General features: G+C 35.9%; 1 protein-coding gene across 5 annotated transcripts in view; it reads left to right on the top strand.

Moving 5' to 3' along the window:
* The window catches only part of ADGRB3 (adhesion G protein-coupled receptor B3), a 721,030-nt gene extending 711,846 nt beyond the window's left edge, over nt 1-9,184 (top strand). For all 5 annotated transcript variants that reach the window (XM_053904766.1, XM_019417654.2, XM_019417653.2 and 2 more), the window contains one exon: nt 8,375-9,184. In XM_053904766.1, coding sequence (XP_053760741.1) covers nt 8,375-8,563 — 189 coding nt within the window. In that variant the 3' untranslated portion in view covers nt 8,564-9,184. The remainder of the gene's footprint in view (nt 1-8,374) is intronic.
* The last annotated feature ends 9,534 nt before the right edge of the window (nt 9,185-18,718 follow it).

Raw genomic sequence — 18,718 nt, 5'->3', positions numbered from 1 at the left:
TGACAACCAAAATAGCCTACTAATTACACTACATCCCTGCAGCAGCACGCCTTTTCTAGAAAAGATTTATAAATATTTATCATTTGGGAGGTTAGGAGTGGGAAGGATAGAGTTGTCATTGCTGCTTGACTATTGTCCTAAATATGAGAACAGAAGAAAAAAAGAGTTCCTTATTCAGTTTTGATTAATAATGAACATGTGAGTGAGTTCATTATCCTTAATTCAGTCATAATTCGTGTGGCACATTGCTAATGAAAAATTGCATAATTGGATACAGAAAGACATTTTCAAAACAAAAAATCTCAAAGTCTTTTCCTTTTTTTTTTTTCTGGCTACTAACTCACAACACCTGCCTAGCACTGCAAATGATGGTAATTATGTAGAATTTGGGGACTCAAAGGGAACCCAAAAGACCATTTAGTCCATTTCCCTGCTTCCAGGCAGGACAACATCTAAATAACACTACAAACAAAAGGCAGTGTTAAAAGAATTCTCTTATTTTGAGTGTGTCTCACAAACTGTTCACCAGCAAGATCTCTTTCCCCCAAGGAACTTCTCCAAATTCTTGCTTTTTTAAAATATAGAATAAATATATTCTCTTTCCCTTGTCCCCAGAATTGGTAGGTTGGAAGAAGGAAGGAAAGAAAGAAGAGAGAAAGGGAAGGAGGAAAAGAGAAATGGACGGATGAAGGAAGGGAGGGACTTGCCCAGAAGTGACAGCTAGTCTGCTCCTGGACCCATGAACTATGGAAAATTCTCAGGTGGCCCTGATGTGGTCCAGCTGGCCCTGAATTCTCATATTCAGCTAACATTCCATTTCTGTGTATACAGCCAAAGACCAAAATTAGCATTGTTGGAAGCTTCATGTATGTTGGCTTATATTGAGTTTATAATTTTTTTATTGGGGGACAATTAACAGCATTAGTTTCAGGCATACAACATAATGGTTTGATATTTGTATATATGCAAAATGGTCACACAGTTGATCTACTTTCCTCCTATCAGCATAGAAAGGTATGAAGTATACAATATTGTTGACTATTGTCACCATTCTGTATATTACATCTCCATGACTTATCTTAGAAGTGTGTACCTTTTGACCTCCTTTTCCCATTTCAGCTTTCTCCCAAACCCCCTCCCCACTGGTAACCAAGCTATTCTTTTATTAGCTTTGTTTTATTTCTTCATTTTTTTTATTGTACATATAGGCAAAATCATATGGTATTTGTCTGTCTGACTTATTGCATAAGCATAATGACCTCTAGTCTATACATGTTGTCACAAAAGGCAAAATTTCATTCTCTATGAGTAGTATTTCACTGTGTGTGTGTTTATATGTATGTGTGTGTATATATATACATCTTCTTTATCCATTTGTCCATAAATTGTACACTTGGGATGTTTTCCATATCTTGGCTATGTAAATAATGTTGCAATGAACATAAGGGTGCAAAATGTCTTTTCAAATCAGTATTCTCATTTTCTTCAGATAAAGACCCAGAAGTGGAATTGCTGGATCATATGATGGTTCTATTTTTAGTTTAGGATCCTCCACAGTGTTTTCCACAGTGGCTGTACCAATTGACATTGCCACCAACAGTGCACAAGCTTTCCTTTTTCTCCACATTCTTGCCAACATTTTATATTTCTTGTCTTTTTGATAATAGCCATTTTCACAAGCATGAGATACCTCATTGTGGTTTTGGTTTGCATTTCCCTGCTGATTAGTGATGTTGAGCACCTCACCTATTATTCATCTGTATATTCTCTAGAAAAACATGTATTCAGAATCTATGCCCATTTTTTTGTTGTTGTTGTTGTTATTCAGTGTATGAGTCCTTTATATATTTTGGATGTTAATACCTCATCATATGTATTATTTGCAAATATCTTCTCCCATTCAGTTAATTTTTTATTTAGTTGATGGTTTCCTTTGCTTTGCAGAACCTTTTTATTTTGATGTAGTACCATTTGTTTATTTTTTCCACTTCATACCATTGCCTTTAGAGTCAGATCCAAAAAAAAAAAAAAAATGTTGCCAAGACCTGTGTCAAAAAGCTTTCTGCCAATGTTTTTGTCTTGGAGTTTTATACTTTTTAATCTTATCTTCCAAGTTTTTAATTCATCTTGAGTTAATTTTTGTATATGGTAGAAGACAGTAGTCCAATTTACTTATTTCGCATGTCTCTGTCCAGTTCTTTCAACACCATTTCTTGAAGAGACTGTCCTTCCCCCCATTGTCTATTCCTGCCTCTTTTGTTGTAAATTAATTGAACATATAGGCATGGGTTTATTTCAGAGCTCTTTATTCTGTTCCATTAATCTATATGTCTGTTTTTATGCCAATACTATACTGTTTTGCTTACTATAGCTTTGCTATATAGTTTGAAATCAGGGAGCATGAGGGCTCTAGCTTTGTTCTTTTTACTCCAGATTGCTTTAGCTATTTAGGATCTTTTGTAGTTCCATACAAATTTTAGAATTGTTCTATTTCTGCGAAAAATGTCATTGCTCTTTTGTTAGGGATTATATCAAATCTATAGATTGTTTTGGGTAATATGACATTTACACAATATTAATTCTTCCAGTCCATGAGCATGGCATATCTTTCCATTTATTTGCGTCTTCTATAATATCTCTCATCAATTTCTTATAGTTTTCACTTTGTAAGTCTTTTACCTCTTACCCCTATTTATTCCTAGATACTTTATTCTTTTTGGTGGAGTTGTAAATTGAATTGTTTTCTTGATTTCTCTAATACTTTGTTGCTAGAGTACAAGAACACAAAAAATTTTTGTGTATTGATTTTGTATCCTGCCACTTTACTGAATTTGTTGGTTGTAAGTTTTTTGGTGGATTCTTTATGGGGTTTTTTTTGTTTCGTTTCGATTTTATTTATTTATTTTTTTTAGAAAGAGGGCACTAGTAGGGAAGGGGCAGAGAGAGAGGGAGACAGAGGATCCCAAGTATGCTCAGCACAGAGTGCAGTGAGCCTGATGCAGGGCTGGAACTCAAAAACTGTGAGATCATGACCTGAGTCAAAGTCGGGCGCTCAACTGACTGAGCCACCCAGGCACCTCTTTACAGTTTTTTTACTCATAATTTTATGTTTTTTTTCCAATGTGGATGTTATTTATTTCCTTTTCTTACCTAATTGCTTCAGCTAGGACTTCTAATAGTGTATTGAATAAAAGTGGCAAGAGTGGGCATCTTTGTCTTGTTCTTGATCTTAGAGGAAAAACTGTTAGCTTTTCACCACCAAGTGTAATGTTGGCTGTGGGTTTGACATATATAGCCTTTATTATGTTGTGGTACATTCATTCTACAACCACTTTGTTAAGAGTTTTTATTATGAAATGATGTTGAATTTTTTTAGATGTTTTTTTCTGCATCTATTGAAGTGATTATATAATTTTTATCCTTCATTTCATTAATGTGGTGTATAACATTGATTTGCAGACATTGAACCATCTGTGTCTCTGGAATAAAGCACACTTGATCATGGTATATGAATGATCTTTTTAATGTATTGCTGAAAATTCATATCGCTAATATTTTGTTGAGGGTTTTTACATCTGTGTTCATCAGGGATAATAGCCTGTAATTTCCTTTTATGTGGCATCCTTTTCTAGTTTTGGTATCAGGGTAATACTGGCCTCATGAGTTTGGAAGTGCTCCTTCTTCTTCAATTTTTTGGAAGAGTTTGAGAAATATTGGTATTAAATCTTTGATTACTTGATAGAATTTACCAGTAAAGCCATCTGATCCTGGACTTTTGTTTGTTGGGAGGTTTTTGATTACTGATTCAATCTCCTTGCTAGTAATCAGTCTATTCGTTTTCTATTTCTTCATGATTCAGTCTTGGAAAATTGTCTGTTTCTAGGAATTTTTTCATTTATTTTAGGCTGTCCAATTTTGTTACATTTGTTATGTCCAATTTGGCATATAATTGTTCATAGTAATCTCTTATGATCGTTTTTTTTATATTAGTTATAACATCTCCTCTTTTATTTATGATTTTATTTATTTGAACCCTTTCTCTTTTTTTCTTAGAACAAGCTCTTTGTTTCATCGGTTTTACTATTATCTTTTTTAATCTCTATTTCATTTATTTACACTCTGATCTTTATTTCCTTCTTTCTGCTAACTTTGGGCTTTGTTCTTTTTCTAATTCCTTAAGGTGTAAAGTTAGAATGTTTGAGATATTTCTTGTTTCTTGAGGTAGGTCTGTATCCCTGTGAACTTCACTCTTAGAACTACATTTACTGTATCACATAAATTATGTTTTATTTTAATTTTTGTCTCAAGGTATTTTATTTCTTTGATGTTATTTTTGTGACTGATTTTCCGTTTCATACAATTGTGTTCTAAAAAGATGATTTCAGTCTTCTTAAATTTATTGAGACTTGTTTTGTGGCCTAACAAATAACCTATCCTGGAGAATGTTCCATGAGCACTTGAGAAGAATGGGTATTCTGCATGTATCTATTAAATCCATTTTTAATGGGTCATTTGAGGCTGATGTTTGACTTTCTTTCTGCATGATCTATCATTAATATAAGTGAGGCGTTATAGTCCCCTAGTATAATTGTATCATTATCAATTTCTCCCTTTAGGTCTGTGGTAATATATGCTTTACTTATTTACATGCTTCTAGGTTGGGTGCATAGATACAAATTTATATCTTCTTTTGGATTGACCCCTTTATCATTATGTAATGCCCATTGTGTTTTATTAGTCTTTGTTTTAAAGTTGATTTTGTCTGACTTAAGTATAGCTACCGCAGTTTTTTCGTGGTTTCCATTTGCGTGAAACTTTTTTCATCCCTTCACTTTTAGCCTGTGTATCCTTAAAACAGAGGTGAATCTCTTATAGGCAGCATAAATGTGTCTTGTTTTTTTATCCATTCAGCCACTCTGTCTTTTGGTGGAAGAATTTAGTCTATTTACATTTAAAGTCATTACAGATAGGTATGTACTTAATTGCCACTTTTATAATTTGTTTTCTGCCTGTTTTTATAGTTCTTCTCTGTTCCCTTTGTCTTCTCTTGCTCCCTTCCCTTGTGGTTTGATGCTTGTCTTTAATTTTACATATCTACTATAGGTTTTAGCTTTGTTGTTACCATGAGACTTACACATATCAGCCTATATATGTGCCAGTCTACATTAATAGCAAGTTAAGTTTGCACACATTCTAAAATTCTACATTTTAACTGCCTCCCCCCGACATTTGATGTTTTTGATGTTACATTTCACATTTGTGTGTGTATGTATTCCATAACTAATTGCTGTAGTCATTATTTTTACTATTTTTGTATTCTTGGTTGGGATTTTTGCTTTCAGCACTTTGAAATGTTGTTTCACTTGATGTTGTCCTACAGGTCCCTTAAGCTATCTTCACTTTTTGATATTTTATGTGTGGTTCTCTGTTTGGTTGAGTTCTGCTGCTGGATACAGTAGCTCTTCACAACTAAAGCAGTATGGGCCTCAGACCTAAAGGACACAAATGTGTCCACACATTTGTGAACAATGGCAAGAACCACAGTACAATTGGGAATACCATGGGAGGCCAGAGGAGATGAATAAGAAAGCCAACCTTATTATTACCCAGTAATAGAACCTCTCAGAAATTCAATCAGTCATATATTGGCAATAATACAGTGAAATTAGAGTCTAGACATTGTGACAAAGTCTTAAACTCATCATTTTAGTTCATGGATCCATGGTGCTTGATCTTCAAAATATAAATGGAAAATCGCATCTGTTCCAAACATAATGAAATCCCTGTTTTCAAAGCAAATGAGCAAATACCTTGATACCTTGAATTTTTTTAGGACTGAACTAATTGAACTTTGTCAAACTAAGGATTCCCAGAAAGCTCCTTTAAGACACAGCCTTTGTCTAAGATGGATAAATCCTTGCTGTGGCTTGATTCAGCAGAATTCACATCAGTGAACCTTTCAATCAGTGATTGATTATTCAGGTCACTGTAGTGCCCTGAAATGTTCAACCATTCCCTATTGCCTACAAAGTAAATTCCAAATTGAGTGCCCTGGAATACATTGTCCCTTATGATCTGGCTTTCAGTTCACCTTCTACCTAGTTATTCTGTTCTTTTTCATTCCAACTAAAATAAATTGTTCTCAGAGTGGTCCTATTTGCATGTTCTCTGGATTTTTACTTCTCAGTATGCATGCCTGTTCAGCCACCCAACCTCCAATCACACGTCTTTATGACCAAGCTCATCCTTCTATGACAATTCTAATGTCACTTTTCTCAGAAAGGTTTATATGCTTTCCATAAAAGGAAGCCTTATCTCCACCCTTATCTGCCCTCCTTCCACACTTTTCCTAGATTATAGACACAGATATAACTATATATTTTATACCTTCATTTAACTATAAACACCTTATGGTAAGTATTATTATATATAGTAACCATTTATTAAATACTGGGTGTTATGCTAGGCCCCTTAACTTTTTTGTTTTTGCAACCCCACTATATAGGTAATCTGCACATGTTGCCAATTCCTTTGGCCCACAATACAAAGTATATCTCTGTTCTGCCAACGTTAAAGTTGAGGTTCATGGAAACCAAGTCAATTACTCAGAATTACCTTCATATGAAACAGAACAACTGGAATTTGGATCTGCGCGTGTCAGGCTTTAAATCTTATGCTTCCTAGTGAACCATGTTGGTTTTCCATCTTTATTCTCCCTAGTGTCTAATATGATGCCCAGCACAGAGCAGCTGATAAATATTAGTTGAAGGGAGCAAGGAAGGAGGGGGAAGGGAAGAGTTACAAGACTATACAGTTCATAATACTTTAGGATAATAGACTAAATCAGAATTAATCCCGTGCACATATCCTAAAGGTTAAAATTTTATCATGTCTTAACAAGTAGCTATTTTCTTGTATGTCCTCATGATTAAGGCTAATAAGTGTTAAAAACTATCTAATGTATTGAAGGGTATAATTTAATTTCTAGTTATGATAAATATTTCTATAGTTTGTCTCTTCTGTTGATCTATACTTGAGAATGATTTTTAATATAGTCAGGGGAACCCAGATAATCATTCCAGTACCTGTTTTATGTTCCCCCTGCTAATTAATTACAGTCAGTTGAAGGCTAGAATTTAGGGTAGAAGGGGGAGGAATAAAGGACACATTCAACAATTATAGCTGGTTAAGTGTTGTAGTCTAACTTGGTCTAAAGAGAATTCAGTCATGATTTCCTTCTTGTTCTTTGATGTTATTCAGCTTAGTCTATCACATTCAAATTCCCTCATTTTACAGAAATATTTAAATAACACTATGTAAAATAAGTTCACTGCTAAATCTTAGCAAAATATCAGGCTATAGAAACTTTGAATAATGTCTATTCATATTTATTGAGCCCCTACAACATGGAGGTCTGAGTGGAGTCATAATTAAGCAGATCTTAAATCTTAGGTAGTAAGAGGGTGTGTACTATGAAACATAATGAAGGCTGGCCTGTGGACATTATTTAAAACCCCTTATATTGCTGGATATATTTTCCAAAAATCTGTGCTCTTTGAAGGGAAGAATGATTTTTGCTAAATTAGTGTGCTACCCAAATATATAGAAAGTTGTGGGGAACTTACAGCAGGGAAGAAAATAGATTACACAAGGGACACAGTAGCATTTTAATATTCTAAAAAAGGATAATTTCTTGAATTTGGATCTGTATGTAACTAAGCAAAGTTAATGAAATTTAGTTATGGCCAGTTTGGGGACTGTTTTTCGTATTACATAATATGCCCCATTACATATCCTCAAATTTTGTTTATCTCACCAAAGCTTCAGCCAAAATACTTAATTTTTCTACATCTAAATGTTTATTTATTTTGAGATAAAGAGGAAGAGAGAGAATCCCAAGCAGGCTCCGTGCTGATAGCACAGAGCCCTATATGGGGCCTGATCCCATGAACTGTGAGATCATGACCTGAGCCAAAATCAAAAGTTGGACGCTAAACCAACTGAGCCACCCAGGCACCCCAAATTTTCTACATTTAGTCTTAACACTAACGCTCCTTCCTACCTGAGTATAGAGCTATACTGACATCTCACAAGACACTCAAAACAAAACATCATCTACTTTGCCTTCCAAAAATTATTCCATTCCTTTGATTAGTGGAAAATTTTAGAATAACATAAAGAAGGTGTTCATCAGTTTGTTCAATGAAAGAAAACTAAAATCAAAACCATTTCCTGCAGCTGGCCACAATTTCAAATCATCTCTGAATCATACAAACTGGATTAAGGTCACAAGCATGCTGTCTTCCTGGGAACTTCAACAAGTGGCAATCCTTGTCATCAGATAAATGACTTTCCTCTCCTCTCTTGTCAACAGGAAAACCCAGCACCAAACAAGAATCCATGGGACACTTTCAAAAACCCCAGTGAATACCAACATTATACCACAATCAATGTCTTAGATACAGAGGCAAAGGACGCTTTGGAACTGAGGCCAGCAGAGTGGGAGAAGTGTCTGAATTTGCCTCTGGACGTGCAGGAGGGTGACTTTCAAACAGAAGTTTAACAAAGTCAAATGGACTGAGGTGGACATAAAAAAATTTACTGCACTGACACTTAAGACTTGGGAAGCCTGACATTTCTATCTGGACAGTGTGACTATGCTGTGTCAGGACCTTCATGTGCCAAGTGTCAGTGGTGTTTGCGTATGGGAACTTCTCACTAGTGAGGCTAGTGGAGAGAGGACCAGGTGTACAGTTCTGACCATCCTGTGTTGTAAGTACCCGTGGAATGGATTTGTAAGGTAATCTTTATAGATAAACCTCAAGCAACGATTCATGTTGTGACCGCTTCATATGGTTTAGTTTTCAAAAAACTTCACCATGAAGCACAATGTATATATTTATGCAGTTTTTAAAGTTTATAACAGTCTGTTTGGCCATTACTACACTTTTTACTTTATAATATAAAAGCAAAGTTTTTGTCATTAAATGAATGTTTGTTGAGCTACATTCTTCATTGCTTTAAATGCAATAAAGTAATAATCTCACTTTTATATGAATAATATATTTCACATCTTTATTATTGCAGTTTTCTCTAGAAAGCTCTGAGTAGCTTTCTCTGCTGCAACTGTGTATAAAATATTTAAAATGTTGTATGGTGTAAATAAACTTTTGTCTACATATCAGTTTTTTAGTGCATTTTATTTTGGATTTGTTGAACAGAAATTTACATATTTATAAATTTTTTTTTCAATACAGATACTGAAAATGTATTCACAGTTTTAATAGCATACCGTTATTACTCCTTTGAGGCTAATGATTTCTCAAATGTAATAGTAGGTTTGTATAGTGCTTCTGTATTTTCTACTCAAACATCCTTTGGAACAATGTACCATGTAAATGGGGCTTGTCAGAAATCTGCCATCATACTCTTACCTAAATATTATGTTTTTTTCTATATTTTTGTGGCAAAAAGACAACTACTGGTAGGACACAGTATGTTGCCATACAAAACATAATACAGGGAAAATGTTTATTAGAAGTAAGAAGTCCATTGCATGTTTCACAAAAGAAACTACTTGTACTATAGTTTTTCATAGCATACACAAAAAATGAACTTATTCAGGACTTTTAAAAAATCTTATCTGTATATTCTCTAGTGGAAGGAAAAGGGGTGTGGATGTGTTTGGTAGACACTTTATCTCTGGTTTGAAAAGTGGGAAGTCTGAGGTGAGCTGACTACAAAAGGGCCTCCAGTGTCCTCTGTTGTGGAAAGCCACACCGGTGATGTCTCCTGCTTTCTCAAAGTCTCATGAAAGGAAACATGGCACAAAGGATTTCAGCAATTTTGCCATCCTTTTAACGGATGATGAGATTGTGACTTCCAGGCTGAGGAACTATAGGGAGTGGAAAGGAGATCGGGGTCTTCAAACTTCCGAGAATGTTTATTTAGATTAGTTTGTCGTTAAACCTAAACTGCATGGTCTTCTGTGGTCTGTCAGAATCCCAAGTGAGCTGGCTCCGGCTACCCATGACCTGGGGGACCCGGCCCTGAAGGCCATGAGTCCAGGCAGAGACAAAGGTGCTTCAACACTCAAGTGCACCACTAAGCTAGAGCCTTAAAAATGCCCAGCTCAGGCTGAACTCCTGTCAGATACTTATAATGTTCTCAATGTAAAGATGTTAAAAATATATTTTTAACCATATTTTAAAAAATAAAAGCAACATCAGAATATAACATAACTAAGGAGTGATTTTTCTATAGAATAAACTTCATGCCAATTATAATGTAATTGTAATATTAAATGCTTATTAAATTTATAAGATGACTTTCTGGTGATAGAAATATTTAGTCAATTTCTCATTCTCTTCCTATATCCATGTGTCTATAAATACACACATATATATACATATATGTGTATGTACAGACCTATGTGTAGGTGTAGATATACATATGTGTACTCAGGCTTAGCTCCATCTCAGTGACCCATTGAGTGAATGAAAACCATGTAGGCAGTTTCCCATTTCAAACTGTAAGATCATGATTGGAAAAAACCCTTAATAAGCGTATATTTGAAAACATAAATTCTATGTTTAAAAACAAATTCAATATATTAGACTAATATTTCTTGTAAAGCTACAACAGTCACTGCCATAAAATGAAATCTTACATTTTTTTCACTTCTATTTTTCTCCAGTTCTAGTAACTCAATATTACTGTATGAAAATTAACCAGAAATTGCATACTTGAAAATGTTAGGGTAACTTATTTGTTACTCTAAGAGGGATGCCAAGTTGTAGTGGTGCTTTTTGTTTGTTTTTTAATCTAGAAGGGAAAAAGTACAGGCAGGTCAATAAGTATCAAGTAATCTTAATTTTAAGGAAGCTCTCTTTTGAGTCTACTCCTTCTAAGTTTCCACTGCACACGCACATCCGCGTCCTCTGCCAAAACTGCCTCGCAGCTGTCCCCTTAGACAGCCCTGGGCCATTCCATCTGAGTCCTGAGCCCACTGTACTCTTGACCTGCCAAGATCTTTGGGCCCTTGGAGAGGTAGCCCTTCCCCTTCCCCCACATCCACATTTTTTCTATGCTTCAAGGTACACCTCATATTTCATCTTCGTGAAAGTTCTCATGATTCTCCAAGCTAAAAATAATTTCTCCTGTTAACTCTTATGGCAATGCTTCTGTACCTCTCTTAGAACTTTTAAAGAAACTTCTACCTTGTTATTTAAACACATTTCTGATATCCTCTGGTGGACTGTAAGTGCCTAGAGGGCAGGATTCATGTCTGATCCATTTTTGTATCTCTTAAGGGACCTAGCACAATAATGTTCACACAATAAATGTCTGTTGAATTGTTGGCGGAGTTTATTTTAGCATTGCTTCCAGTCATGCATTCACAGCAAGTTGCTCATATAAAAGTGTTTACTGAATAACTATGACGTGTTTGCCTCTATGCTAGATGGAAGAATATAGGGCCTCTGTTTTAGGTAGCTCACAATCTACTAAAGATGGAAAACACAAATGTGAAAGTAAAAATATTTCAATATTAAAAGCTCTTATTACCCTATACTGTCTTTTTGCCCTTAAGATTGTCACATGAAGATGGAATTAATTATTCTATAGAAACAGACTCAGAAGAGGTTAAGCAACATAAGATCACCATAAGTAAATGACACACATAGTGTTAGAGTCCACATCCTCTTTCTTCTACTCTGGGGTCATTCTCATGGTACCATGAAGTTTCTACTGTTCCTCCTAGATTATTAAGTCCCCAAATCAAATAACCAAAAATTCCATGGAGATGTTCTTCAGGCTGGTAGTAGAGGCATAAACAGAAAACATGCATCATCAGCTGCCATGGGGGTGGTGAGGCCAGTAGCTAATTGTAGCAGAAAAGCATGGCTAAGTAAAATAGCAGGCGATCTTAAATAGATTTGGTTCTATAGTCCATTGTGTGGTTCTATTGCACCCACTTTACCTTGCAAATCCTCTTCAAATGTAGTTGTTGTTTCACTAGTTTGGTGATTACTTGCACATATGCAACAGGAGACAGAAGAGAGAGGCCAACCTGAACTTTCAGGCTGGCTTCAAACAACTCTCTAAAAACATACAGTCACAATTTTAAAAAGTTGAAGTCAATAAACCACTGCTTCAGAAAATTTAGATTGTAAATTTTAAATCGTTCTCAGCTTCTTGGAAAATGTTACAAGTTTTAGTTTTTTCAAGTTACCTATGTCAAAATCAATTAAATTCTATAAATTAATATTACTTCACTGAAGAATATGAAAACAAATATATCTTCAGCATGTCAGTCTGCACAAAATTTTCTAGGATGACAAAATCATCTTCCCCTAAACACTTCTGTAGTTAAATCCATAACTGGGCTGGCAACAACAGAACTGAGAATCACAGAATGTAGAGATAGAAGAAATTTGGTTAGTCAATGAAAATGGCAATTATATTCAGGTGTCAAGAAGCAAATTCAGACTTAGGTAAGGAGAAATTTCATTTGTAAATACTATTGCAATAGGGAGAACACTCCAACTGTAAAATCTAGGAGCATCTCAGATGCCAGGCAGAAAGGACTCTTCTTTTACAGGGAAGAGTCAACAAGACTAGAAAGAACCAGATGTGGAAGAAGGGTGAGCAGATGGTGTGATCAGGTAGTTGAACAAGAAGTGTCTTTCTCTGTGGCCAGCCGACTCTGGGAGAGATTGTCAGGGGGGATTGTTCCACCTTCCAGTGCTTGGCTAGTCTTCCAGTACTTATTTAAACTCAAGGATGGGCCAGAGTTTAGGGGCCTGTGGAAAGCAAGACACCTAACTGAAGTTTGGTCAAGTTAAGTTAGCAAGTAGTTTGTTCAGACTGGTCAGTGGGAACAAATGATTTCCCTAGTAATTTCTGAGACAACGAATAGGAATTTGGAGGGTCTGTTTCTGACTTTGTCACAAGTATACAGGGGATTCATCTGAGAGTCTTATCGAATGACAGAAGGGTGGATCTTTGCAGTAAGTTGTTTCACAGAACATGAAAGGCTACGGGGACTTCCTGACTATTGCTGTTTTCCAAGCGCATAGGGCTCAGGTAAAGTTCAACACTGTCATAGGGGAAGAAACTAAGCCCACTGAAATGAAAAGACTTCTTCAAAAATTAATGTTCAGCTAGTAGTGATTAATAAAGGATTTTCTCATGTTAGACAATAGCTATGGCTCTTTAAACAAAAATAATTCCAAAGTCAAAATGGTAAATATTACCAACTAGGGAAGAACACCTAATTTTCTTTAATCTCAGCTTACCAACAATCTCTTGATTTGGACTCCTGCTTGTACATTTATACCACATGACTTTCTAGTCTGAGAGGCTAGTGGTCTAGAGTGAAGCAGCCTGTCTAAAGTTTAGTTAAGCTAAGGGGAATATTTAGGCCTTCTTGATCATAGGTAAACTAACAGATCAACACCTGAAAACCAGCTAAATTGATAAGACTCATCTATGAGTTTCATCCACTAAAGTCACCTCAAAACACCTAGCCAGATACATCTAGCATTTCTTAGTGTTACATAAAGACAAGCAATTCATGGTGGAAATGATTCTTCTGATAGCAACCACCTATGTAAAAGGCCTTAAAGCCTTTTGAGGGGTATCTGTGAGTACAACTTACTCCTCACCAAAACCATGAAACTCCAGTAAGAGGGGCCAGCTTGCTTTTAATAAGCAATTTTCTTTTTCTATTTTTTAAAAATATTTATTTATTTTTGTGAAAGCACAAGTAGAAGAGGGACAAAGAGGGGGACAGAGGATCTGAAGCAGGATCCAGGCTGACAATCTGACAGCAGCATGCCCTATGTGAGGCTTGAACTCACAAACTACAAGATCATGACCTGACTCAAAATCAGATGCTCAACCTACTGAGCTACCCAGGTGCCCCTTAATAAGTAATTTTCAACCAAAGAGAAGAGTCACAAAGATCGGAATTGAAGGTCAGCATTCCAATCCTATTCTTCTAACTAGTTCAGAGTTTTGTCAACTTTCCAGATGAATGTCTAGCATTATCTAGTACTTCTTTTTCTCTCAAATCTAGAATTGCATTTCTAAAATTCCTAGTGCATTTTATAGAGATTGGAAGATAATTTTATGTAGTAAGTATGCTGTGCTTTATCCTGAAGTAGATTCAAGGTGTTTATAAAATATATACGGTATTTAATCAACAGATACTTATTTAGAACCGGTTGCTATCTACATACTGTATTAGGAAGTGGTGATTCAAGAGTGAACAAAATGTGGTCCCTATTTCAAGGGACTTAGCATCTTGGGGGACACACATACAAACAAATAGAATAACAATAACTTGATGTATTTATAATGAAGAGAAAGAAGAGCACGTAATGGGAACATTTGGAAAAGACACTGATTATATATATAAATAATATGAGCAAAGACAATCAAAGTGACACAGAGACTAATTTAGTACCTCAAATGTATGCCTCAAGGTCCTAGACTGCTGTCTGGAGCTGTGCCAAGTGATGGCTCTGAGCTACCCAGTGACTAATGTACACATGGAAACCTCAGTTAGTTATGTAGTTCACAGTATTCCTAAGATAAAAACCCGCATTTTCCCTACAGAAGCAGACCAACCAAGAAGTGCCTCTCATAAAACATGCTGAATTACATATTAAATTCTTTATCAGTAACCTCTTTATAAATCCTCTGAGCTCTATAAAGGTGATTCTTATGTTCTTTCCTAAAGGGAAATGCGATGGTTAATTTTTGTCTCAACTTGACTAGACCACAGTATCTAGATATTGGTCAAACACCAATCTAGGTGTCACTGTGAAGTATTTTTCAAGTGAGATTAACATTTAACTAGACAGACTTTGAGTAAAGCAGATTACCCTCCATAATGTGGGTGAGCCTCACAAAATCAGTTAATGGTCTTAAGAGAAAAAGACTGAGGTCCCCCAAGTAAAAAGAAATTCTTCCCCCAAACAGTCTTCAGACTAGGGCTGCAATATCAACTCTTCCATGGGTCTCCAGCTGCCAGCCTGCCTTCCAGATTTAGACTTGCCAGGCCCACAAGTAATGACTCAATTTCTTCAAATAAATCTATGTTCACATACACACACACATACATACACACATCCTATTGGTTCTGCTTCTTTGGAGAATCCTAATACAAGTAGATACTTAACGCCCAAATACAATCACTGAAAACAGTTTTTCACAGAGTGAAAAAACTGTGCTACAAGTACAAAGTTATCCCATGATATGGATGAATAAAAAAGAGAACATTCTACTTCAAGAAATTACCCATAAATATAATTTCTCAAAACAGAGGTTTGGGTAATACTTTTAAGCTTTCTTAGTGCTTATGAAACTTTACAACTATTTATAAATATCCACTTAAGCCAACAAATTAACCTTTAAAGCAAATTCTGTCATTATTTCCATTTTACAAATAAAGAAACTGAGGTCCATAATTTTGCCAATATCACAAATGGCAAAGCCATGATTCATCCTCACAGTTTAGCCCCAGAGTTGAAGCTCCAAATAATTCTGCTGAAAATTGAATCACTTTTCGGCAGCATGAAGTTCAAGGTGAAACTTGCTGGCAAGTATTTGGGATGAATTAAGGGCAGAATTAAGGGTAGGATGAAGGAGATATGGATGGATATCCAGAAGACCACTCCCCCTGACACAAAATAGTACAAGGAAGAACCACCAAGAACTTCCTCAAAACACAGATTTAGGTTTGGTTCAACACAAGGGCATATGAGAGACTGAGATCCCCAAGTTCTACATCATAGAACATCAAAATAATCACTTATGCTTAGAGAATATTGTCATCAGATTATTGAACCACATTATGTTCATTAATTTTTTTTTTTTTAGTTTTGTATGTATGGAAAATCTAACTTGGAAGTGATTTAATTTTCAGTGAATCTTGTAGGATAAACTACAATTGAAATATAACCCAAGGTAACAAATTAGTATTAATTACTCAATTATATATTTACTAAAAATTGTAATTAGGGCTTTGAAATTGTGCATTTAAAGTCATGCTTGCAGATAATGATCACACCAGAGGGTGAGAGATCACTTACGGCCATATTATCTCATGAGCATAAAGTCATATTCAGAGTGGGTACTACAGGAGATTATTTATATCTTTCTGTTCTATAAGTTGGCGAAGAGGGATGGTAAGATAGTTCATCAAGAAGTACTCTCAAGTCATTAATGTGAAGAAGGAGCTAGGACACAGCCTGGTTTTTTTCCCACTGTAAATTCTCTGACCCTTGGAAAGTCAATTACCACAAACTGGTCTCAAGATAAAATTAAGACATATGTTATGTATAAACATCATCATCCAGGGTATCATAAAGGTAAAAACAAAACAAAAAAAACTACGGATAGCCTTAGGATTTATGTTTTTATCTCCTCATACAGTTCCCATCAAAGTAAAACAGAGCATAATAATCATCAAAGGAAGATTAGCTGTATCCAAAGCTTACTAGAATTCTCTCAAATATTGGCCCAAGAAGACCAGACTTGTGATTTTTCCCTGTAGCAAACTGTCTTAAATTTTGGACAAAATTTCTAGCAATTAATATTTCCAATTTTGAGAGGAGTAGCATGTTGTTCTTAAAAAATTTATGCCAATAACTTTCTTCAGCATTAACCCAGGGCAGGCTTAATAATTGTAATGATACAAATATCAAATTGGCCAGAAATGTTTACAGATATAGTTTCATATCATTACAGATTTATAATCCATAGTTGTCATTTGAATTATATAAGCAAATTAATTTGAATGGCTTTAGATATATTTCAGTACAAGCTCTGACCATGTAATATCTTTAATATCTCATGTCTGAGCCTGAGTGGTAGGTGGTGGGGATTGTCCAGGGCTTTTTTGTGGTAGCTCCTCACCAATTTTCCCTTTCATGGGAATAGAGGGAAATTGAACACTGGAAGAAAGTGGTGAGAACTTTTGCTGCCTAAACTTCCCAGTGACCCATGGATCAGAAAAGCGGAATCAAGAATGGAGCAAATTTGGGGCACCTAGGTGGCTCAGTCAGTCAGATTTCGTCTCAGGTCATGATCTCACAGTTTGTGAGATCAAGCCTCACAGTTTGTGAGATCAAGCCCCGCATTGGGCTCTGCACTGACAGTGCGGAGCCTGTTTGGGATTCTCTCTCTCCCTTTCTCTCTGCTCCTTTCTGTGCTCCTGTTCTTTCTTTCTCTCTCAAAATAAATAAATAAACATAAAAAAAAAGTGGAGCAAATTCATGGCAGAGCCTCCTTCTTCTTCAGAGTCCAGTCATCTCATCACTTCAGATGACAGATTCAGCTGCCACCTTTTCCAAAAATCACTCCGGTCAAATGACCTCCACCAGGAACAAACCTCCACCATGAAGCTGTTCCACTGAGGACTTTTCTTTACTCTGTGTCATGATTTTGGAATGTAGCCAGCTTTCTGGCAACTATCCATTTCCTTTTCACTTCCAGAGTTCCTTAGATCCAAACTCCAGACAGATAAGCCACATCAAATGGCCCGTTTGATGGGAGACTTTGGATAGAACACTTTACTTGCACAATTTCATTTTTGGTCATTCATCAGATAGGTGATAACTGGACCCACTTTTCCTCATGGAGAGGTACAAGGCTAAAGCATGCCATTTGCCATGCTTTATATTGAAACTCTCCAGTTAACTATCAGCCCTGCACTTTTACCACTCTGAGTCCTCATTTACTGGGAAGCTCATTTGCCAGACTACCTTAAAGAAGGAAACACGAGAGGGTGCATATGAAACTATACCAAGGCTGATTGACTTAGGTGGAGTGGTGCTTGGGATGGGACACCAGCTGCAGGGTGGGTCAAGTGCTTTTCTTTTGCCACAGAAAGGCACAGAGGAAGAGTCAAAAACAATCTCTATCACTGCCAAGTTTGGCAACAAACTAGAGGGCACTTTGTAGGAATTCATTCTATGGACTCCTAAACAGGGACCAGGCATTTATCATCAGCACAGTTTGACTGAGTAGATCGTTTATTTAATGGAAAACTTTATTAGGCTTTTAAAAATACTTGAATTGTGATTAGGGGTGTGGTCTTTTTTCTTAATCTTTTTTTATGAAGGTGTCAAAAGAGAATCATACCCTAGAGATTGTTTTTTATATATTTTTAAAAATAATAATTCTCTAAGTGCTTTTGTGGAATAGCCAAGAAGTTGTTAATAACCACATTGCATTCAGATTTCTGAAGAGCCCAAGCAGAGACCCTCTGCCTATATGTTTACCCAATATGTTTTCTGGGACATCTCAGAGCTGAGGTTGCACATCTTTTCTGTTAACATCGACATTATGACAACCATGTGTTTATATAGCCGGATGCTAGCCCTTGTCCACAATTTCAAATGCTTCACTTCACCACAGCTGTGCAGAGACCTCCCCGACCCTCTTTTAATTAGTATAATTAACTTCCAAAGTTATAATTCTAGCATGGTAGATATTTTTCAGAATTTATCATTTTGACACTCAAAAAGAAAATTCTTTGAAAATTATTTTATTGTGAGAAGAAATCTTGCTTCCTTTATGCATCTAAGGAAAGCTAGTAGGCATTGACAGGCATCTGCCTAGTCCTACATCATTTTCCTGCAAAACTGTGTATGCTCATCTACCCTCTGGTCAAGCAAGGTCTGCCCCAGAAACAGTTGCTATGTTG

The sequence above is a fragment of the Panthera pardus genome, unplaced genomic scaffold (genome assembly GCF_024362965.1).
Source record: "Panthera pardus isolate Hobbes unplaced genomic scaffold, ASM2436296v1 HiC_scaffold_17, whole genome shotgun sequence".
Taxonomy (NCBI): Eukaryota; Metazoa; Chordata; class Mammalia; order Carnivora; family Felidae; genus Panthera; species Panthera pardus.
Note: the sequence above shows the minus strand (reverse complement) of the source record. Positions and strands in the feature narration are given on the sequence as shown.